This window comes from Felis catus, chromosome D3 (assembly GCF_018350175.1).
Source record: "Felis catus isolate Fca126 chromosome D3, F.catus_Fca126_mat1.0, whole genome shotgun sequence".
NCBI lineage: Eukaryota > Metazoa > Chordata > Mammalia > Carnivora > Felidae > Felis > Felis catus.
In genome coordinates this window covers 66,602,283-66,626,285 of record NC_058379.1, presented here as the reverse complement: position 1 = coordinate 66,626,285, position 24,003 = coordinate 66,602,283, and the positions used below count along the sequence as shown (strand labels likewise).

Genomic DNA, 24,003 nt, shown 5'->3' with positions numbered 1-24,003 from the left:
TTAAGATTCCTAAACTAAACTTTAGGAAACAGGTTAATTAGATCCATGGCATTGAACAAATTTCTTGAGAGATGAAGAGGTAAAAAAGAATGATAAGAGGGAAGGAGTGGAGGAGGAAGAAGAAGGCTAGGAGGGAGGACAGAGGGAGGTGGAGGAGAGGGGAGGGAGGAAGAAGGGGGAAGGAAGGAGGAAGAGGTAGGAGGAATAGAGGAGGAGGAGAGGGGAGGGAGGTGGGGGGAAGAGAGGGGGGAGGAGGAGGAGGAGAAAGGGAAGGGGAGAGGGGGAGGAGGTGGTGAGGGGAGGAAGAGCGAAGAACAAGGAGGAGGGGGAGGAAAGGGGAGGGGGGAGGAAGGAGGAAGAGATGGGGAGAGGAGAGGGGGAGGAGAAGGGAAACAGGTGAAGGACAGTGAGGAAAATGGATGGGGATGGTGTTACCTAACTTCTTACACAAGACAGGTCTGTGAGAGGCTTCCCGCAGACACGCCCTGGATACGCGTGGAAATAAGCACCCTGCACCAGCGAGGTGTAGTTAGCAATGCAGTTCATTTTTATTAGTTATAAATAAAGTACAAAAAATCCACCAAAAGTGAATCTAAGCATTTACACAATTCCTAATGTCTCCGCCTTTTCATTGATGCACTATTGCTTTAATATTCATAATAAATATTCTTCTAGCTTTCTGCTATAAAATAGTCTATGTAGCAAAATGTTGCACAGCACAACAGAACAGAACAGCAGGAGGATTACAAAAAAGGACAATCAACACTGAGGATAATCCTTTCACTTACCAGGGGCAACCAAATTACCCCAGCGGGCCTGGCGCCGGGCGTGGCTGGCTCTGGAGCTGAGAAATGAGCCACGTCCGAGGCCAGGGTGGGGCTAGGGAAAGGCGAGGGGCCGGGAGGAGGGGAGGGGGGGGCACAGGCCAGCCAGGGCAAAGGGCCCCTTCCCACTCTGACCCCGCAGAGCGGCGTAAGGCATGTCCGTCCAGGAGCCCTGCCGAGGGGGCCATGTCCGCCGGGCCTGGCAGTGTGGTGGCCATGCCGTCTCCAAGGAAAAAGCAGGAGAACACGGCTCCGGGGCAGAGGCGGAAAGGGAAGCTGGGCAGGCAGCAGGCAGGAAGCCCAGGGAACGGGGCCCACAGTCCGGCCGGAGCAAAGGTGGGGCTCAGGGACCCTACGCGGCCCAGCCACTCCTGCAAGCCTAGGCCGGCAGTGTGGTGGGTCTGGGCCTCCGCCTCCTCCCCCATCAGCACCATCCCGGGGCCTCATGTGGAGGATGGACTTCTCCACCAGGCAAAGGCAGTGATGTCAAGAGGCAAGAGGGAAGGATGAGAAGGAAAAGAAGGGAAGGAGGACAGGAGGGGTCCTCCTTCTCCCGGCCAGGGACACAGCCCCGGCTCAGAGGACCCCCGGGGGGCATGGACCTCCTCTCTCTCTTTGTGGCTCAGAGGCATCTGGGCTCACAGCATTACCAGCCTTGGAGGTGACCGCTTCCCCCAAACCCTCCCCTAGCATTCGTAGTCCTCAGTAGTGAGACCGGAAGGCCCTCCAGTCCTTCACAGCAGCCCCTCCCCTCCCCACAGCCGTGGAACAGGGGCAGAGGTGGAGACAACGCTGGGAGGAGAGATCATGGGTCTGAAATCCTTGTCCCAATCTGTTGTCCAGGGTACTGCTCAACAACAGAGGCTCCAAGAGGACAGGACGGGTGCCAATCCCCAAAACCACACTTTGGGACTGCTGTTCTGCCTATACGCTCCCCACATCTAATGAGATGTGGACTTCAGCTCGCTCTGCAAATGACCACGGAACCCCGTGAAAGCACACGTCCTGCATCTGGGGATGTGTCCACCTATCCCGCCTCCCTGACTCCCGCGGGATGCTGCGTATAAAAGGACAAAACCCTTTCCCGGTGTCTACCGTGAGCAAATCCACTGAATAAATTCTCAGGACGCTCTCTTTCTCTCCTTTTTTCTTTCATCTCCTTCTCTCCACCCCTCCATCCTTTCTCTTCCCCTTCCTTCTCTCCTGAGAGGTTGAGAAAGCCCAGCGAGGGGTCCCCACTGGGTCTGTATCCTAGTCTATCTGGGTCTGAGGGACCCTAGACACCCTCCCTTTTGCCTCCCTCACCTCTGCCCAGAACCCTGAGACTCAAGGAGGCCAAGCGACTTGCTCAAGGTCACAGGCAAGTTTGCAATAAAACCGGTCTGAGAACCTGTGCCTCCTGACCCCCCAGTCCAGGGCTCTTTCTAATAAATCAGGCTTTCAGATTTTGGCTTTCAGATGCCCCAGCTGGTAATGTCTGAAGGACCCAGTTCTGGAACCAGAGAGATACGGAGCCCAGGTGGAGAGAGTGACCCCTAGGGGCCCCTGACCTTCCTCGGAGGCAGGGTCGGCTGAGGTCGTGGGAAGGGTTAGGGAAGAAAGAAAAATAGGTTAATGGTGAGGGGGCTGGGGAGGGGGCAGGGGTAGCAAGTGAAAGGATTACCCCAGTCTGCTGACGAGTGCAAATTATATTTATATATGTGCTAAATACAGTCACTATATTGGAGTTTTTCACTAGGTCACAGCATACAGAATCAAAGGTTTGCATTTCGTATGGAATGTATCCAAAGAGGCCAGCACCACAGTAGGACAGCTTGCAATCACACACCCTGATAGTTTGGACGAAATAAAGTTCGCGGAATTTTATTTAAATTTTTTTTTCGTATTCATAGTTGTTTGTCATCGTACCAATGCATGCAAAGCATTCCACTCCCAGAAACAACGCCAAAATGAGGTAATAGGAGTAATAAAAAAAATTAGTATCCTTTCTAAATAAATAAATTATAATTAAAAATGCAAAACAACTATAAAAATAATTAAATAAGAACCCACGATATCTACAAGTTAGTCATAAATTATGATTGTTAAATATAAGGCATTTAAACTCACAAAACCCTGTAAACTAGCAACGTGCCATGTTTTTTGTTTTTTGTGTTTTTTTTTTTCATTTTTGTTTTTCTATCAGCTGAAATCGCTCTAGCATTTGCTCTACGCGCAGGAGATGAAACACGACAGGGGACCTGACAGACGTTGCTACAGCCCCACGCGGGGAGTGTTTGTCCCGCCGGCGGGCGGGGGGCTTGGGGGATTTCTTCAGGAAAAAAAAAAAAAGAGAAAGAAAAAAAGATCTGGTGCTTTTTCTTCACCATTGAAAAAACTGTGCTTGTTCATTAGGCGTAAAGAGTTGAGAATACTTGCAGGGAGGCTGGGACATTTGCAGAAGAGCAGCTTGAGTCCTGTCACGACTGCTGGGCCAGGGCCACGGGGGCCAGGTGTCCGGGCCAGTAGAGGAGCCCCGCGCCCTGGCCCGCCCCCCTGCTGGTGCCAGCCGGCGCTGGCTGTGGCTGTGGCTGTGGCGTTGGTTTCGTTGATTGGTGTCCTCTGCAACCCGCCGCGGCCAGGGCTACACTGCGGCTGGGAGGCCCAACTTGAATCCTGGGGTGGCTCTCGCCCCAGAAGGCACTCATGCGTCTCAGTCAAGAAAGGGTCTGAGTCCCTTGAGTTGAGCAGTAGGAGGACTACCGGGGGTCTCCCCTCCCGGAGGTGGTGGGTACAAGATGCTGAGGCCCGAGCCTGCCTCTTCTCCGTCTTCCCGGGCTCCTGGGCAAGGGAGAGGGGGCTTCCAGGGAGCAGAAGCACAGACCCCTCTCCTGTCTTCTCACCCAGAGAGCTGCCCGGCTAAGGAGCCTGGAGCTGGCAGGAGCCTGAGTCCACGTCCCCTCCTGTGCCCCCCCTGCAAGGTGCGAGGGCCCCAGAGAGATGGGGAGGGGAGGAGGGCTTCAGGATCCACCCCCATAGTCAGCGGCTGACCTCTCCCCACTGGGTGATCCCCACCCCAGTTAGTGCCTAGTGTTGGCCTGGGGCACTCAGAGCGTGCCCAGAACAGGGAGGAGGAGGGGACCGCACTCCCACTCTCAGCCCCTGAGACAGATGTTGGTGCCCACAGGAAGTTGTTTTCAACAGCTCGGTGGGCACGTGGCCCTACCACTTGAAGGATGTGTTGATGTCAGGGAGGATCAGAGAATGTGAGTGTCGGAAGGAAATTTAGCAAGCATCCAATCCAGACTCCTTGCGTCGCAGCTGAGGAAACTGAGGCCCAGAGAGAAGGAGGTTTCCAGCATTACGCGCCTGGTCACTGAAGAGCCAAGACTAGAACCCGCGGACACCAGCCCTCGTGCCATCTGGCTCCGCACCGACTCCCTCTACTTGCTAGCCTTCTGAACCAGCCTCAGAAAGAACAAGGGTCCCAGACTAAGAGGGGAGTGACCTTCCCTAGACCACCCTGGCTGCCTCCCGGTCCAAAGCAGGCTGGGGAGAAGTCCCAGCTTCCCATGGCTACTAGTGATGAGCCTTCCCCCCCAAATCCTGATTGGGAAGCACTTTCTGCACTGGTGGGTTCTCCAGCCTTCAGCCCTGGAGAGAGTTCATGCACTGAACTATGGAACTGGACGACATAATGCTCGCTGCTGTTAACCCTGTGTCAGTGACTCACCACTTTTGTGCTATTGTATGTGTCTTGCCTCCTTGGCTAAACTGTAAGCTCCTCAAGGCAGGGACACTGTCCTCTCTCCCAGCACTGAGCAGGCACTCAGGAAAGATTTTATAGAACACGAGAGTATTGGTGCTGGAAGAGGCTTCAGTCTGAGTAAGATCCTTGAGTAACCCTTCCACCAGAAGCCACATCCCCATTCTGTGCCTGCAGGTGTCCAGAACAGCCATGCCTCTGCCCGACAGCTCTGGTTGTGCTAGAAGGTTCTACCTCAAGCCAAAATCTGCCTCTCAGTCATTTTTAACCCATTGGTACTGGTCGTACCCTTAACCTTACAGAATTTCTTCATATAGGGGATAAGTATCCTGTCCTCCTTAGTCTTCTCTTACTGATATGAGGGCATTGAGATTGGGGGAGGGGCGAGGAGAGGGGGAGGCTTCGAGGGCAGTGCAAATAAGGGAGGGGGAGGGGTAAAGGAAGAGAGCAGAATTTCAGCTAGGCTGGGGTGTTCTGCACATGGATAAAGAAAGCTGGGTTGGGGTTGGGGTAGGGATTTGGCGGATTTTCCCATCTCCATTCTTCTGTCCTCCCATCTCCCTGCTCCCTTTGAGGTTCAGAAAAGTCGCGGGGTGGTGCAGAAAGACACATTGGGTGGTATCGCTTGGAACTTCCGGATCTCTGTCTCTCACCACTCCCATCCCTAAACCCCCAGGAGGGTCCCAGGACACAGCACGAATGCGTTGAGTGGACGGTTATCAGTCCTCACAACATGTAGGTGAGGGCGAAGAAGTGGAGATAGGGAGGACTGTCATTTCTCCCCCTTTCAGGAGAAGGCAAACGAGGCACAGAGAAATAGAGGGACTTGCCCAAGGTCATCAAAGACAGAAAGAGCCAGAGACTAGGGACACAGGGCCTCCCAAGCCCAGCCGACACCGTCTTGGGGCCAGGGCCATCTCTGAGGGACTCCACTGGGATTTGAGACATCCCATAGGAAGCAGAAGTGTTCCCCCAGGTCCGGGGTGTTTGACCCCAGCCCCTGAGTGCCAGCCAGAGCACTTTGGCCAAGGCCAAGGGTCCACCACCAGCTGTACTATCATATCTTCATCATCCAGTGAATTTTTTGCATAGGGAGGCCGTGGCCAAATCACCTCTTTGTGACAGGGCATACACACAGCCAAAAGGAAGAAGGTGGCATACACAGGAACGTCCTGGCTCTGAGGAACACGGGGGCAACTCGAGCGGAAAGCTAGCTCCGCCCTAGTTCCACAGGGGACCGTGGGACCCGGGACATGGCTGGAACTAAGTGCATGTGCCCTGGGACTGGGGAGCCCTCCTTCAAGACAGAATTTCCCCTTTCACTGACCCAAACTCTGCTTCCTCGCCCTGGCTGAGCCCCTCGGGTGCCCAGCGAAGCCGCCGTCTCCCCCTTTCCCTGCCCTCCCCTTCCCCAGACGCTCCCCTTCCACACTCCGTGCACTGTAAACATGAGAAAAACAAAAGCAAAGGAAAAAACAAAACCAAAAACAAAACAAGAACCACCCCCCTCCCGCCTCCCAACCCGGGTGAAAAAAAAAAAAAAATCATCCTTTTTCACCAGAAACAGGATTTGGCTTTTTTTTTTTTTTTCACCTTTGATTCCTTTTTCCTTTTTTCTCATAAAGACGGGAAGATTTGGGCTGTCGTTGGTTGGTTCAGTCAGGCACCAAAACAAGGAACTCAATGAGAAATATTTGGTGCGAATTCGTAATAGCGACATGTCCACCACAAGATGACTAGAGCACCACACACAACATTTTTCTTAAGCTAACATGCTCCGGCTGCCATCCACAGAAATAGCTAGAGACCCCTACATGGTTTCTACGTGGTCGAGAGGTATATACACAATCCTTCAAAGGACAGGATTGAGGGGCCTGTCTATCAGCTAGGACCTTCCAGTTCGCATCCAGATTCTCAGCAGCGTGGGCCCCCCCTTCCCACCCCTGCTCCGGGCACGGCCAGCTCCCTCCCGCGCAGCGAGGTGGATGGGGGCAGTCACCGCTCTGGATGGGGGGGGTCGCCCCCCCACCCCTCCTTTCCCTCGGACACTGATACCGCCAACTCCTCTTTCCACAAAATGTGCTTGCAGGCTTTTCCTCTACATCAAATGGCTCAGAAGGCAAAGTTTGGCTGCAAGGGCTATGGCCGTGGGGGGGACCTGGTGAAGGAAAATGGGGTGTCCACTGGCTAATTCCTCCCTCAGCTGTCGGCTCCCAGTTGTGTCTCAATGTCCACTCGGCAGATGGGACATTTCTTGCTCATGGCGAGCCACTGGTCCACACACAGTTGGTGGAAGAGGTGCATACAGGGGAGGCGCCTGGAAGAGAAGGGAGGGTCAGAGGACTGGTGGAAAGAGAGAGGCCTGGGGCGGGGCCAGAGGCGGAGCAACACCGGCTCTCACTGGACTGGGGACCGCACCAACACCACGGGGGGTGGGCCAAAGAGGGTGTGGGGAGCCCTGTTCCAGAGCGAGGCTGTGGCTGGGATGGGAAGTCGTGACAAGGCCCTCCTCCACGAAGCCCTTTCAGACCAGCCGAAAACAAAGCCACGACTTTGTCTTAGACCCATCCAGGCCAAATATCACCCTGCTCTCTCACACTCTGTGTCCACCAGTCCACACCATAGACATCGCACATCTCCGGTGTTCCACGCCCACCTGCCGGGAGCAACCACGCGGCACACTGTGGCACGCCCAGCACACACATGCACAAGTGAGCAAGCACCACGCCCCTGACATACAGCAGGTGACTGATCGCAAATGCCTGTGCAGGAAGGGAGGGGGAACAGAAGAGTCTGGCCTCCTACCTCACATCTTCTCCATCTTCCAGCATAGACAGGCAGATTGTGCATTTCTCATCTGTGTCTGACTCCTCCCCCTCTTCCTTCTTGCCCTTGCCATCCTGGGGTCTTCGCTGTGAGAAGAGGAGGGGCATTAGTTACCTGGAGCAGACGCACCTGGTGCCTACTGTCTTTCATCCACAGCCTCCCCTCCCTTACATGTAAGTCAGTGTCTCTCTAAGTTCTTAAGGAAACCCCAGGCTGGTGTGCCGTCGCTAGACCCTTCTCCTGGCCTCCTCTCCAACTCTTCCTCCTTGCCTCAGGATACAGGGGTGGTATGCTGGCTGAGGGCACATAGGGTTTGGACAGGAAGCGGGTGCCTAATGAATCGATCCTTCGCAAAACAATGGTTTGTGCATGAACGGTTTGCTCTATTCCCCTCATACTCTCCATCCTCCTTACATCCTTTCCAACATAGATCCCTGCCTCTAGGCTTTTCCCCGCACATTCAGGTCCAGCAAGCTCCACCCATCCATTCACCCATTTAAACCTCCATCCATCCATCTATCCATCCATCGATCCATCCATCCTGTTTCCCTCCCTTCCTTCCTCCCTCCCTCCCTCCCTCCCTCCCTCCCTTCCTTCCTTCCTCCCTCCCTCCCTGCCTTCCTTCCTCTCTTCCACTCAACTAACGTCTACTCATTTATTCATCTATTACTAGATGAAGGCGAAACTCCTCGACCTGGCATTAACTCCTATAATTTTATATTGTTGGATCTCTTCCTATCCAGAAAGTTCCTTTAGCATAGGCAACAGCTCCAGACACAAGTCTGGACATCAAACATTCTGTTTAAACTTACTGACTTTAGTTGTCCTGTTTTAAATTCTATGCTAATTACTTGAAAATAGCTAACTAGTTTATAGGAAGTTCCAAGCTCTTAGATGCTGTGGACCATGGTCCACCCTTCTTTAGGTACTGTTCCACACGTGGCCAAGTAGAAGGCACATCACTGGTGCTTAAAAGCATATTCTGGAGAGCAAGGAATCTAATCAGTGAATGAAACCAGCCATGTTTCTTGTCCTCATCTCCATGCTGTGCAGTGAAACAGTCTGATAATATCCATGGGAAGAAAACTAGCCCTTCTGGCCCCTTTCCAAAGAGAAGCAGGGGTAAAGGCCATTCTTGCCAAGAGAAAAAGTCTGAAGAGTCACAAGATAAGAAACATGCACAGAATGACTGTAAGCTTCATGCCAGGCTTGGGGGCCAGGTTTCCCCACTCTGGTCCCTGGTCCAAAGCCCTGGAGATCCCTAGTGTGATATGGCGTCCAGAGTACCGTAGCCTCCCTGGAACACTGAAGAAACTCTAAGCTTCTGCTCTCAGCCTCCCTGTGCCCTGCACACGCTAACTGCAAACCATGCGATGGCCACTGCGTAAGTGTGCCCTTATCTAGAATCCAGAAAATCAAAATTACGCCCTTAGTCACATATAACCACCGTGGCTTTTGAGTCTGAACGGAGTCATGACAGTCGGCCTGCCTAACAGCCCAGCTGTGTTTCTGGTGGGGAGTGGCCTTCTTTCAGCTGGTCCTTTGAGAAAAGGGATATTCCATAAATGACACTAATAAGAGTCACTATTTGCCTATTTTCTATTGTTTCTCCCGACCATTATTCATGATTTCCTTTTTATAGCTGATGATTTAAACCTAATTGTCTTACCTTGTTTTACCATGTCTAATCGATATTTAATGATTGTCTCTTTTTGAATCTTTTCCTATTTTCTCTTTTGTGTTTGTAATCTTTTAGGTCTTCTGGGTTTTTTCTTCTCTTCTCATCCATGTAACTTTTATTTTAACAGTAACTTTTCTCAGCATTTATTTATTTCATATTTATTTTACTCCTTCTGTCTGTCCCTCTTTGTCCTCATGCACAATACCTTTTCATGTCAGTGTTATTGGTTTTAATTCTGTATGTTGCTTCCGTATCTTTTTTAAAAAGTGTTTATTTTATTTTTGAGAGAGAGTGTGCAAGTGGGGGGGGGCAGAAAGAGAGAGAGAGAGAGAGAGAGAGAGAGAATCTCAAGCAGGCTCTGCACTGTCAGTGGACAGCCTGAGTGGGGCTCAAACTCAGCAACCATGAGATCATGATCTGAGCCTAAATCAGGAGTCAGACCCTTAAACAATGAGCCACCCAGGCACCCCCTATTGCTTTCATATCTTTGCCTAATTCTTATTTTTTACATTTTTCTACATGAATAGATTTATTTTATATATTCTATTCTTATATCACCATTGTAAAATATTTTTCATTTTGTTTTGTATTACTTGACTCTCAGTTAAAATTTTTCTAAATGTATTTATTGATTTCTTTTGAGAGAGACAGCCATCAGCGCAGAGCCTGATGTGGGGCTCGAACCCACGAACCATGAGATCGTGACCCGAGCCAAGACAGAGTTGGATGCTTAACCGACTGAGCCACCCAGGCACCCCTCTCAGTTCACATTTTCAAAGTTTTTTTCACAATTTATTTGGGTGGGTCCTAAAGTTCATCATTTCATATTTTTAATTCTTCTGGTTTCTTTCTTATAATATTCTATTCCCCTAATTGTCCTTTTAGTCTCATCATTTTTACCTCAATTCTTTGTATCATCGGCTTGGTCCACATTCCCTTCTCATTCTCAATGTATGTTCTGTTCCTGTCTCCTCACGGCCTGTTGCCACGAGGGCAGGTGAGAGTGTGGCCCTGGCAGGAGTGAGGACACCCTAATCGGTGATGCGGAAGCTGCTCCGGGCTCCTGAACACATCACTCATTCCTTCCATGTTCTCCTCCAGTAGCCTAAAGCTCTCCCTGCAGAGAATGATCGTTTTCCACTTGGAGATGACACCTTGAGTTACTGAAACACTGTCATTTCCTCTACGAACACACTACCCATACAGGACACATCGAGGTTAATAAATGTTGATTGAAATCACTTACGGGTGAATCCAATGCCTCTATCTTGGTCTGCAGAGACCAAGATTCATAGTCTTTGACACTGACTACATGGACACCTGGGCAAGCCTAGAACAAGTGAGCCTTGTATCAAGGTGAGAGTGGTTCACCATTCCCGGTCACTCACCAGATACCAGGCACTGTACTAAGCTGTTCTATGCATTGTCCCACTGAATCCCTGGAGCATCCCTTATGGTCGCTACTAACACATCATTCCCATTTTACATTATAAAGGTCAGAGAAGGGGCCAGAAAAGCCAAGTAAGTTGTCCAGAGTACCTAGCTATCAGCAGTGGTTATGAACTGAATGTCTGTGCCTCCCATCCCCAAATTCACATATTGACGCCCTACCCTCCAATGTGATGGTACCAGGAGATGGGGCCTCTGGGAACTAATTAGGTTTAGATGAGGCCATGAAGACAGAGCCCCTGGGATGGTATTAGTGCCCCTATAAAAAGAGGAAAAGACACCAGAGCTTCCTCTCTCTGCCATGTAAGGTTACAGCAGAAGGCGGCCGTCTGCAAGGCAGGAAGAGAGCCATCACCAAGAACTAAATCTGCCAGCACCTTGATCTTGGACTTCCCAGCCTCCAGAACTGCGAGAAATAAATGGCTGCCGTTTAAGCCCTCCAGCTGGTAGTATTTTGTTATGGCAGCCCAAAGACAGTGGTAACACTGAAATTAAAAGCTGGCCCTGTCCGACTTCAACGCCGGGTGATCACAACCACTGCACCCTAGCACCTCATGAGGAAGTGAGGATGGGCTCTGGCCTGACCACCATGAGCATTTTCCCACTCCAAGTTTCTCAGCACTTGCCAAGCTTTTAATTCTTAAATTTTAAAAAACTATTTAATACTTGTTTCCATAGAATTTATTTTGTAGGGCGGTTTTAGTTTACATTAAAACTGAGCAGAAAACACAGTGCATTCCCAAATCCCTCCCCCTCTCAACACCACACACACACACACACACACACACACACACACACACACATTTTCCCTATTATTAACATTTTGCATTAATGTGGTATCTCTGTTACAACTGAAGGACCAACAGTGATACACAGTTATTAACTGAAGAACATTCGTTTACGTTAGGGTTCATTCTTTGTGTTGTAGAATTCTATGGGTTTTGACAAATGCACAATGTCATGTGTCCACCATTACAGTACATATGATACTTTCACTAAAAATACCCAGTCACCCACGTGCTCATTTATTTTCCCTCCCCAAAGCCGTTGGCAACAGGGATCTTTTAACTGTTTAGTTTCACCTTTTCCAGAATGCTATATAGTTGGAATCATATAGTATGCCACCTTTTCGGGCTGGCTTCTTTCACTTAGTAATACGCATTTAAGGTGCCCACATGTCTTTCCATGGTTTAATAGCTCATTTTTAAAAATCATGGAATAATATTCCATTGTATGGATGTACCACAGTTTGTTTATTCATTCACTTATTGCAGGACATCTTGGTTGCTTCCAAAAATTTTTTATTTATTTGAATGTTAAAATGTTTTAAAAATCAAATCCCTGGGTTCCAATCCTACTCCACATTCCTGAGCAATAACCCTGGAGAATCTACCTCTACAGGCTTAGGGTAGAGCCTGTAAACATGTGGCTTTAAAAGCTCCCCAACTGATCCTGCTGGTCAGTGAGGATTGGAAACCCCTGCTCTGAAGGCTTACTTGCCTATTTGTCCACACAAGGGATTGGACTTGGAATTCTCTTCTAAGGCAAATCTCAGCCTTCACTGCAGGTGCTCTCTTGGCTCACCTCATTCAGATACAAACATTCACATACCTGTACCCCTACCTAATACACCTACTCACAAGTCCATGTGTACCACACACCCAGCCCTCCTCTTTTATGATGAGAGGCACCCCCATCTCCTCTCCTGGTCACACCTGACAGAGACAAGGGAGAAGACCCTGGGAAAGCATCACAGCTTCAGAGCATCTAACCACAGCACCTCAACTATGCAGGCTGACCTGCTTGCAGACGCACCTTCTTGTATTTGTGGGGGAAGGTGAACCTCTCGATGGTGTTCTGTACGGCTCCCCGAGTCACATTTCCCAACCTGTCCTCAAGCTGCAGCAGCTCCTGCAAAGAGAAAAATGTGGATATGTGCACTCTGCATGTACAAGTTTATACACACACACACACACACACACACACAGAGGATAAGGAGGAAGGGCACTGAAAGATGTTAACAGGAACCATTCACATAGCCATCAGGAAGAACTTGCCTGGTACTGAAAGACCCCACATCTCTACTCACTCTCTCTTTTTCTCTCTCTTATTCTCAACCCTGAAGCTCCCTGCAACCTCCCAAGCCCTACCCATCAGCAGGGGAAAGAGGGAGGGGACAATGAACAATAATGCTGTCTCCACCAACCCAGCTGGAGCCGGACAGAGGGGCAGGCATACCTCGTAGCTCTCCCGCACTGCAGAGGTGTGTCTGCTGGGGTTCAGTCCCTGGAGAGCAAGGAAGTGAAGCTGAGGGTAAGGGTAGTTTCGGATTTCATGGACCACCTGTTGGGGAGGAAACGCTCAGATGGGATTCCCGGCTGCATGAGCCCGGCATCCAACTCCTCACCACCCTCATAACCACCAATCTGCACACCCTCAAGATTCTTCAGGCAGAAGTTCTATCTTTCCTGCTCCTCTGTCCTCCTCTCCTCATCAAGAACAAAGCCTGTACTAGACCAGCCCCAGAAAAAAAATAACAAAATCAATGAAGTAAATATAAATTAGGGGCACCTGGGGGCGCCTGGGTGGCTCAGTCAGCTAAGCATCTGACTTCAGCTCAGGTCATGATGTCGCAGCGTGTGACTTTGACCCCCATGTCGGGTTCTGTGCTGGCAGCTCAGAGGTTGGAGCCTGCTTCGGATTCTGTGCCTCCCTCTCTCTGCCCCTCCCCTGCTCACACTCTGTCTCTCTCTTTCTCTCTCTCTCTCAAGAAATAAATAAACATTACAAAAATTTAAACTAGGGGCAGCTGGGTAGCTCAGTTGGTTAAGCATCCGATTCCTGATTTTGGCTCAGGTCATAATCTCGCAGCTTGTGGGTTCAAGCCGTGCATCAGGCTCTGCACGGACAGCAAGGAGCCTGCTTGGGATTCTCTCTATCCCTCTCTCCCTGCCCCTCCCCTGCTCACACACACACACATGTTCTCTCTCTCAAAAATAGATGGATAAACATATAAAAATATATATAAATTAGTAAATATATATACCATATACTAATATAATTAGAAAAATAACCGAGCTGATTGGGCATTTATTTCGTGGCAGGCACTATCTAAGCACTTCACATGATTAAGTTAATGATCTCATCTGCTCTAGAATGTGGGTGCAATTACACATTTTCCTGATAGGACAAATAGGAAAATCCCCATTTTCCTGATGGTGCAAATGAGACACAAATAGATAAAGTAGGTGCCCAAGTTATGCAACCAAGTGGCAGAACCACAATTTCAAACCCAGGCAGTTGGGTGGCCATGGGCCACTTCGTTCCTCTCCACTCTGCACTGCCTTAGACGGGGAAGAGCTGGGGCCAGGGTCCTTACTGGGAAATGCAGGTGAGAGCACAAAATTTAAACACAAAAGACTCAGTAATCAAGGTAAATAATATCTTCACGCAGTATCTTTTAAATGGAAATCAATGCAGAAGTCCACAGTGAACAAAATATCAAAGGCTTACATAAAGACAGAATCTGACCCTGTGCTGGCAGGGCTCCGCCTCCCTCACCTCGCTCTGGCATCAGCTTTGTGTCAGAGGGGCCAGATCTCCATCACAGCTCCTCGCTACATGAACCCTGTTAGCTAACCCCCCTATACCTCAGTTTGCCAATCTGTGAAATAGGGACAATGCCCTTTTGGGTAAGGTTGTGGATAATTCACGCAAAGTGCTTAGAACAGGGCCTGCCATGCAGTAAGTGCTCGATAAACGTCAGCTTTTTCCCCCAGGAGATGGTGCTTCATGACACGGACCATCGCGCCTCAGGGCTGACGAGGGCTCCAGGCCTCTCATTTGACAAATACGGACACTGAGGAACTGAGTGGCTAATGACACAGGCAAGGGCTGGAAGGGTGGAACTGTGACGCAGCTGGGTGGAGATAAGATGTTGCCATCTGTCTTTTGCCGCTTTGATGGAATATCCAACTTCGCTCCACTTAGCTCGCAACGCCAGGGACCGACCAGAAGGCCCCCAAACCCAACCTGCCCCCTTCTGCCACCCTGATGCCTGCGGTGACAAAGACCAGCCCCCTGCAGAAAGCAGAACTGGATCAGCAGGCAGGGCCCAAGGGCCACCTGTGGGGTCTCCTCTGTCCCTCACAACAGCCCTGTGAGCAGGCTTCTTCCTCCCATCCCACAGATAAGCAAAATCAAAGCCCAGGGAGGCACTGACTCCAACAAATTAATTAAGTGAGGCCAGGGACCACCAGGACTGTTCTGTCCTCGGCCTCTTCCCCACAGACCACAGCCTGCCACGCGCCCCCTTGGCTCCTCGAGCGCCCCACTCAGTCCTGCCACAGTACCGACTTTGGCCGGGCAGGTGGGAACAGGAGTGGGGAGGGGAGGGCAGCGTGACAGCAGGACCCACGGGAGCCTCTGGCCTTGGCCCACCCTCGGCACCCAGCCGTCGGCACCCGCCGGCAGCAAGGGGGGGGTCTGTTCCCAGCAGGGCCCTTCCACTCACCATCTGCGTGGAGGAGGAGTTTCTGGGAAAGTGGTGCATTCGAGGAGTCGCTAGGTAATGCTGATAGTGCTGAGGGATGGGCCGCACCTGGAACTGGGCAGGGCTCAAGCCGGCGTCCACGCTGAGATCCCTGCAGGGACGAGGCCACAGGGCGGTGTGACTCAGCCGTCTGAAGGGGGTCTGGAGGATGGACCTCAGACCTCAAGCCCAGGGACAAGAGTCAGAGTCACAAACCACCAAGACTGCAAGGGGCTTGGCATCACCAGCCCTGTCACCTCTCTTTAAAAACGGAGACTCAGAGGAGGCAAGGGGTCTGCCAGGCCTGAAGGGGCCGGGACGGTCTATGCCTCACAAAGCTTCTTCAAATTAGTGCACCAAGGCTCCCTCCCAAGATAAAGCCCGGCCCTGGCAGAAATGCTGAAAGAAGAATCCAAATAGAGCTGCTCAGGGAGGGATATGCAGCAAAGGGAAGACAAGAGAGGCAGAGACAGAGGTGGGAGCAGAGGCCGTGTTTGGAGAAAACCACAGAAGAGGGACGGACCTCCAGAGCGGTGAGGTTGGAAAATCTATCCTGGACCCCTGCCCCCCACTCCTGCAAGTACAGGAAAACTCATTTCCCTTAAAAATTAACCAGTCAATGGGGTGCCTGGGTGGCTCAGTCAGTTAAGCATCTGACTTCGGCTCAAGTCATGATCTCACAGTTTGTGAGTTCAAGCCCCGCGTCAGGCTCTGTGCTGACAACTCAGAGCTTGGAGCCTGCTTGGGATTCTGTGTCTCCCTCTCTCTCTCTGACCCTCCCAGCTTGTGCTCTTTCTCTCTCTCTCTCTCTCAGAAATAATAAGTGAACACACTTTTTTAAAAAATTAAAAAAAAAATTTAACCAGTCAATGTGACTGAAAAGGAACCAGGTCCTTGGGAAACGGCTAATTTCAGGTCTGGGGCAGAAAACACACAAAATGTTTTGAAACGTCTTGTCATAACTGCGAGTAAGGAAGTTACCCCAGGTCAGAGGTGAAAAGGATTCAGGAACCATCCTGAAGAGGTTCCCCCTGGCCAGTCTGGACACCTGGCAAGTCAGTGAGCATAATTACGATGGGTGGAAACCCATCGCATAGGTTATGTGACGCTAAGGAAAACAGGGCCCTTTGAAGCACGTCAGGGAACCCAGAGTTCATTCTGAAAACTAGTAAAGAAAGGGAAAGAACACAACGTTTATCCTGCCTTTCCTCTATTAGCTGTACTTGAGGGTGACCAAACGGCTGAAGAAGGGAAATTTCTCATCATAAAAGCTTCCTAGGTAATAAATGAGGAAGCAAGGATTGAATTGTCACCTTTTTGCAGCCCCTAAAGGAATAGAGGCTCCTGGCGAAGATCATTTGATGTTACCATCACAGAAGGAAAGGCAACCAGCTCCCTGCTGGAAGAACACACCCCCTGTGAAGGATTTTTGCCAAGAAATAGTAAGAGCTGAACTGGAATCTGCTCAAACCTTGATCTAAGCACCAGAGCACAGGGAACATAGAGAAACAGAGGGAGGTCTTAAGGGATACACCAGAGTACAAGTGCAACTAGCTGAATCCAGAAAAGGAGAAACTCCACAGAAGCAGCCAAATTCTTCAACAAATACGTCAAAAGAAACAAAAACAAACAAGCAAACAAACAAACAGACAACCAATATGAGGGGCATTAGGCATTAAAGGGATTTCTGCTTCTAGCCGTGATATACATATATATTGCGATGTACATGTAGTGCTGTATTTCCTGAATATATTAGCCCAAATCCCTGGGATAACTTTTCATGAGTCTATCATTTGGGAAATGAGCTAAATTCTTGGATCCAGTTGGAAGCAAACTTAGAAACCGACTAATCCAGCCCCCGGGCTCCCCAGGTCCTTCTGAGGCCTGAAGAGTGGCCGTGCCTGACCCACGGTCCTAGGCGAGGCAGTTTGGGCCACCTGGGTTCTAAGCCTTGCCCGGGCCCATTCCATTGACCTGCCTCGGGGAAGGTGTTCCATGGCGCACCCTCATGTGGCCGAAGCTCTGGCTGTCAGTATTTACTTAGCAGCCTCGGGGGGGGGGGGGGGGCACCAAATTCAAAGCAGCAAAGAGATATTCAGGGAATTCTACCAAGAGCAATGTCCAAAGGAACTTAGAACAGAGTCGACCCAATTGCAAGAATGCTAACTGGGGGAGCAACGGCACCTTGACCCTCAATGAGTGGGATAACCTGCCCAGGTTGGCCCTGGGTGGTCTCTGGGATACCCCTCTTATCATCTCACCAGAAAATTCCTTCCTAAACCCAGGATCCCTGAAAAGGGGACACTCATTGGGTGCAAAAGAAGCCTGGATTGGGACTTACCCTAGGACACATCAGCCCCTGGAAAAGCAGTGTCTCCCACCTTTCTGCTGTTGCCCCAGACTGTGAGAACCTGGCTGAGGGTTGAACAGGGTCACAGAAATACCTTACAGCCCTAGAGCCACAGGGTTAACCCAGAACGGTGTTCTGGAGATTTCCTGTGGGCATTGTCTCAATGCACAGTTTATGTCAGCTCTGTCTAAATATCAAGCTAAACTTGGAGTGCCTGGGTGGTTCAGTTGGTTGAGCGTCCGACTCTTGATTTTGGCTCAGGTCATGATCCCAGGGTCGTGAGACTGAGCCCCATGTTGGGCTCACTGGGCGTGGAGCCTGTTTGGGATTCTCGCTCTCCCTCTGTCCTTCTCCCCTTCTCACACACGTTCTCTCTCTCTGTCTCTCAAAATAATTTATATATATATATATATACATATATATACATACACATACACACATATATATACATATAGCTAATATAGCTAATATATATATCGCTAATATAACTAATATATACATATAGCTAAACTTTATTTTCCACTATCAATGGCCTTGAAGCATGCCGCCGTGGTCCGGTTGCTACACAGACCCTTACGTTCTTCCCTGGGGGAGCATCCGTGCTGGACCATCTCACAGGGGAATCTGGAGGCTTGGCAGAGGCACAGCTGCCTGCAGGGGAAGGACAGCAGGAGGCTCTTGTTCGCTGCCCCGCCTCACAGGTCCCAGGTGCCCCTGGGGGGCTCCGCCTGGGCAGGGCTAGGGCTGGGGGTAGGTAGTCAGAACAGGGCATCAGAGTTGGAACTCTGAAACCGGGACTGAGTCAGAGAAGGAGCACCATGAGGACAGAGACATTGGAGCTCAAGTTCAGGGTCGCGTTATCAGGCATGGACCCAAAAGGGGGCATATCTGGGATTGATCCCCCAAGGCCTGCTGCTCCCACACACTCTGGGGCCAAGGTGCCCAGCTAAGAGAAGCTGCCTAGGTAGGGTTCACATATCCTAAAGTAAGGGTGACAGGCCAGGCAGAGAAAGCCCAGGGTGGACCCAGGTGTGCCTCGGGGCAGGGGCCTCCCCTCTTCCCCCGCTAAGGACTCTCAGGGCCTCAGTCTTTATGTTTCTTAGGCAGACAGAGGTCAGGAGGGCAGCGTGATTGAGCTGCAGGAGGACGGAAGGTCTGGCTACAGCAAGCAGCCTGGCAGGGCTCACACCCACACTGCACCTGACACCTCTCCAGGCCACCACTCTCCACTCACCCGTGTCACCTACCCGGTCCCAACCTGCTGCACTGGCCCCGACATGTTTGTTCAAATCACTCGGTGTGTGCTGAATTGAATTCAATCGGATGGGCTTGAGCGCCGAGGGACAGAATTCAATCCAAACTGCAATTAAATCTTCCTGATTTGAATCTGCTAATTAGAAAAAGCCTGGGCTGAAGTTGGCCACCACGCAGCCTGTCTTTTAAGGAAGTGTTCGATTTAACAGTGTCCCCAAGAACCAGCAGAGGGCCGAGAGACATCGGAACGTGCCAGAACAACAATTTCCTGCCCCTGGAAGCGCCCTGCACATGTAACCAACCAGAACTTTCCAGTTTTTGCATCATTCATTCCTGGATGTCCAGTTCACCCAATGACTGAAGAATGACACAGTGGATGTCTTTTTTTTTTTTTTAAATAGTCCATCCCTGGGGCCCCCCGGGTGGCTCAGTCGGTTAAGCGTCCAACTCCGGCTCAGGTCGTGATCTTGCGGTTCGTGAGTTCGAGCCCCGCGTCGGGCTCTGTGCTGACAGCTCGGAGCCTGGAGCCTGCTTCGGATTCTGTGTCTCCTCCTCTCTCTGCCCCTCCCCTGCTCATGCTCTGTTTCTCTGTCTCTCAATAATAAATAAACATTTAAAAAAATTTTTTTAAAAATAGTCCATCCCTTTCCATAGAAGTTTCTTGTTTGCTTTTGCATTCTTTCAAGAAACATTTTTGACCTCAAAGTTGCAAAACCAGCACAAAGAATTCCTGGATACCCTTCACCCAGATTCCCCAAGTGTTGATGTTTTACTGTTTACTGCATTCTTATTTCTCTCTCTCTCTCTCTCTCTCTCTCTCTCTCTCTCCATGTATACATATACACATCTACACACACACTTCTCCAGGGTTTGTTTTTTTTCTGAACTATTTAAAAATAAATTACAAGCATGATGCCCTTTAAGCCTAAGTGCTTCAGTAAACTACACGTCTTTTTCATGTGTTTGGGTGTTTGGATCTGACTCTAGATTAGGTCAGCCAACTCTTGAGCTAGAACCAGAGAGTCAGGTAGGGCAGAGGACCCAAAGCCAAGCAACACTGCAAAGACATCTGTCTCAAGTGCAAGAGATAGTGGAAGGCCTCATAGGGACCTGGTGCCTAAAAGGCATCAGGCAAAGCTCTTAATCTCTCTCCCCAGCTTCTCTCCCCAGTCCTTACCTCCAACCCTGCTGGCTCTGCCTCTACGAGCCTGTGTTTGGTCTTGCTGACTGGCCCTGGCTCTTCTCTGTGGATCCCTCAAGGCCCACCCCCTCCAGGAAGCCTTCCCTGACTAGCTAGCTCTTGAGACTCTCCTTTCTGCCCACCTCCCCAAAACCACTGGTTTCCAGCCCTCACTGACCTTGGGAAATGTTTTGTAACTCTGTCCCCTCCTCCCTTGCAGGACCGTGAGCACAGAGCCCCAAGCCGGGTGCATGATGATATCCAGCCACATAATGAGCTAATTGGTGAAACCAGGCCCACTGGGGGCCATTTGGCCTTGAGGGTGACTGGGGGCACAGGCAAAGGCAAGAGCTTGAGGACTAGGCCTCCTGCCCCATTCAAAGTGAAGGAAACAGGGTCTCCACGGACCAGCAAGACCTTCCTCCGACCCTCCTCCCTCCCTCGCTCAGGGGCCCCAAAGACTCACCAGTCAGTACCCTCAGCCAGATACCTGGGCTGAGGCGTCTGGAGTTGGTGGCCGAAGTCGAAGCTGGGGTGGAGGCGGTGGGGGTGGACAGACACACGCTCCTGACTCCGCCTGCACAGGAAGGGAAGGAGGGCCCGCGGTGTCACGGCCGCCCACGGCCAGCCCAGCTCCCAGGACCACCGAGCAGCCGTCGTCTGCCTGAGCCTGCAGCCTACAGAGCAGTGGCCTCTGCCTCCCTTCCCAAACTCCGAGGACATTCCCCAGCTTGGCAGCAGCCTGACCATTCATTCCTGCTGCCCCGGCTCTGTCCACTTTTCTGAGGCCTCTCCCCGGGTGTGCCTGCAGCAGGCCACCCGTCCCACCCAAACTCTCTTGCCTCCTCTGCTCCTTCTCCTACTTCTTCCTTCTGAATTTGGTAGGCTGTCCCCAAGACACACAGGTACGCCTCCTGCAGGCTTCCGCACACCTGTGCACCCCTCTCCTCCACCCTTCTCTACACTCTTCCCAGCTTTCGTAGTGCCGGTCAAAGCCGCCGCCTGCAGGAAGGCCTCCCTGAACACTCCAAGCATGGTGACCTCTTGTCCCTCCGACCTGCTACAACATTCAACTCTGCCCCTGCACCTGCACCCCTACAGTCATGGATGAGACTCCACTCAGAGCCTTAGAGACCATCAGGTCCAGCAGTCTTCAAAGTGTGTTCCAAGCGCCCCCGGGGGATTCCTGAGGCTCCTTCATGGGGTTCGTGAGGTCAAAACTATTTTCATAATAATACTGGGATGTTATTTGCTTTTTTACTCTCATTCTCTCATAAGTGAATGGTGAGGTTTTCTAGAAACCAAATGTGATTCTGCAACAGATTGAATATGCAGAAGCAGACATGAGAACACAGCTGTCTTCTATTAAGCCAGGCATTAAAGAGATTTGCAAATATGTAAAAAAAAAAAAAAGCCCCTCTTCTCACTACATTTATATATAGCTCGTTCCCCAAAAAAGATATTATTAGTGTTAGCATGAGTTTGTTATTGTATTTTGAAGTGAATTAATAAATATTTTTAAATTTCTTAGTTTTAACTTCCATCATGGTAAGTATTAATAGTCATAACCCACACAAACAGAAGCTTGTGTAATCCTCAACAATTTTGAAGCGTGTGAAGGGTCCTGGGACCCCTGGATGGCTCAGTGGGTCAAGCGACCAACTTGGGCTCGGGTCATGATTTCACACGGCTCATGAGTTTGAGCCCCGCGTCAGGCTCTGTGCTGACAGCTCAGAGCCTGGAGTCTGCTTCAGATTCTGTGTCTCCCTCTCTCTCTGACTCTCCCCTGCTCATGCCCTGTCTCTGTCTCCGTCTCTCTCAAAAATAAACATTCTTTTTTTTTTAAAGGGTGTAGAGGGTCCTAAGGCAAAAATATTTGGGAAGCACCAGTGTAATCTCTTTCTCTCGACAGAGGTGAAGTGACTTCCCCAGGGTCCCACAGCCCTTCAGACCTATCTGATTAGTATTATCTAATTTTACTCTCCATTTGTTTCGGAGCTAGTCACCTCAACCAGACCTCGGGCTCCAGGGCGGAAGCAGCCACGTCCTTTGGTGTCCCTTAGAGAACCGAGGTATTAGAATCAGGTGACCATGGAGCTCAAGGAGACATAAGGAACCCCATCTCCCCCACCGTGAGCAGAAACCACCAGTCACTCAGTCCCCGTCCCTGCACCCGGGTGGTATGACAAGGACACACACTAGCTACTGAGGGAACCCGTGTGGGGTCCAGGTGGTGTTCCCTGCCTGACACCAACGCCTCTAACGAGCAAAAGCTGTCCCCCCCCCCCCCCCCACGGCGGGTAAGCCCACTCAGGACCGCCTGCCCAGCCCGCGGGGGGGGGGGGGGGGGGGAAGCCAGGCGTCCCGCTCTAGGCCCCGCCCCCGGCCACCCCTGCCCCCCCCTCCCCCCCTTCCCCCCCTTCTCCCCCCCCCCCCTTCCACTCCCGGCTGCAGCGCCCACCTCGGGTGCGAGACGAGCCTGCGGTGCTGGGCTTCCAGGAGCTGCTGCTGCAGGAGGTATTGCTGGTGCAGGGCCTGAGGTAGGAAGGAGGGACCTGTGACGTCCTGGAACTGCAGGGTGGGCAGCGGAGTCAGCGACTGGTGCAGGGTGCCGCTGTGCTGGTGGGCCGGGGCCATGTGGGCGCTGAGGCCCGGCTGCGACTGCACGGGGTGCGCCAGGGGGAAGTCGGGGGCCAGCTGCTGCGGCTGCGGGGGGCCCAGGTGGAAGTGGCGGCAGGAGGTAGCGTGAGGATGCTGAGACCTTTGAAAGGGGGCACCTGGAGAGGAAGGACAGAGAAGACGCGGTGAGGACCCGCCCTGCGCTCCTCCCCCACGGAGGGGCCGCGCCGGCATCTGGTGAAACCCCCGCATTTCGCCGGAAGGCAGCAGTGTCGTTGCTCTTAGACACACGTGGCCGTCTGTAATGCCGCCAGGTAGAGGCTCTGTGCCGTGTGTGTTGGAGGAGAGAGGAGCGTTTCGTTTACTGACCCGATTCGCAAGCGTCCTTTTAAAAATCAACACACTTGTTGGAGGAGGTGTCAGGCCCCTCGCGGCAGTTTGGCCTTCTTGAATTCGACGCCTGCCGTGCACCCTCACTGACCCTCCTGCCCGTGTTCATAGATGCCACCTAGAACACAGGGAGTCCAGCCTAAGGACCCAACCCCGGGGGGAGCCCTAATTTCCAGAGATGAAACAACCATTGTTTTCCATGCAGTTTCGGGAAAAAGACTAATCCACGAAAAGTCTTTTTTTTTGTTCCATAAAAGTTAAATAACTTGTTACAGTGTTACAATGTATTTAAAAGCAAACGTTTCCAAGAATGAGCTGGGCTCAGGGTACGCTTAATCTAGTCTCCACGACTTTTCTAAATAACATTGACCTTGATGACAGGAAAGCCTTACAGAGAAAGAGCCAGCTCTCAGCTTGGAGGCCCTTTCTGAAGACAAGGGAGAGAACTTGGCACTTCAGAAACGTTCACCGGGGCTTCCTGCTAAACGTGGCAGGTTCAGCACATGTCGGCTCCTTCCTTAACCCCACTGAAATGAGAGCAAAGTTGTAAAGAGAAGATAAACAGCCAAGGACAGAGAGAACAGTAGAAATGACACGAGCCGACAGCAGATGTCAACAGATTTTGGAAGATGGAAAGCAAATGGAGGCATTTGCAGAGCTGAGAAACCGGAAATGAGTGCCCGCCCGAGGGGGCGGGCAACAGGAAGTGGACAGATTTTGCCGCCCCTCTGGGTCAGGAATTGGAGGTGGTGGCTACTGTGGAAGGCTGGGGAGAGGGACACCGATGACAAGTCTGTATGAGGACCAGTTCTGCCTGGGGCTTCTCCCCTTTCCCACGGAGGCACTGACTACCCCCTCCCTCATCCTGGCATTTTGTAGGGAAAGAATGCAGCAGCGTGCTCAAACGGGGGGGCTTAAGTGAAAGCCTATGCACGAAACTTTGGAAGCCCCTGCCCCCTTCTGCCACTTGGCTCTGAAAGCACGGTCACCCAGCAGCGCACTGGAAACTGGTCCCAGAAAGACATCTGCAGATACTTCTGGTTGGGAAGGCCCAGTTAAGTGGCTGGGTCCCGAACTAGCCACTCTGTAATGAAACCTGTGCATTTAAAAGTCCATACAGGCACACAGAATCGCTCCCACTTTCTGGATAGCTT

The 24,003-nt window shown here is 51.3% G+C and overlaps 1 protein-coding gene across 2 annotated transcripts in view; it reads right to left on the bottom strand.

Annotated features, from left to right (window-relative positions):
* Positions 1-524: 524 nt before the first annotated feature.
* RNF165 (ring finger protein 165) overlaps positions 525-24,003 on the bottom strand; it is a 112,310-nt gene continuing 88,831 nt past the window's right edge. The window contains exons 1-8 of one of the 2 annotated variants that reach the window (XM_045042199.1): positions 22,829-23,726; positions 22,302-22,617; positions 20,307-20,417; positions 15,039-15,168; positions 12,764-12,868; positions 12,341-12,436; positions 7,375-7,481; positions 525-6,886 (exon numbers count right to left, since the gene is read on the bottom strand). In XM_045042199.1, coding sequence (XP_044898134.1) covers positions 6,769-6,886; positions 7,375-7,481; positions 12,341-12,436; positions 12,764-12,868; positions 15,039-15,168; positions 20,307-20,417; positions 22,302-22,477 — 843 coding nt within the window. In that variant the 5' untranslated portion in view covers positions 22,478-22,617; positions 22,829-23,726 and the 3' untranslated portion in view covers positions 525-6,768. Of the gene's footprint in view, positions 6,887-7,374; positions 7,482-12,340; positions 12,437-12,763; positions 12,869-15,038; positions 15,169-20,306; positions 20,418-22,301; positions 22,618-22,828; positions 23,727-24,003 lie in introns of those variants that run through there. The other variant, XM_023241960.2, reaches the window with a different exon arrangement.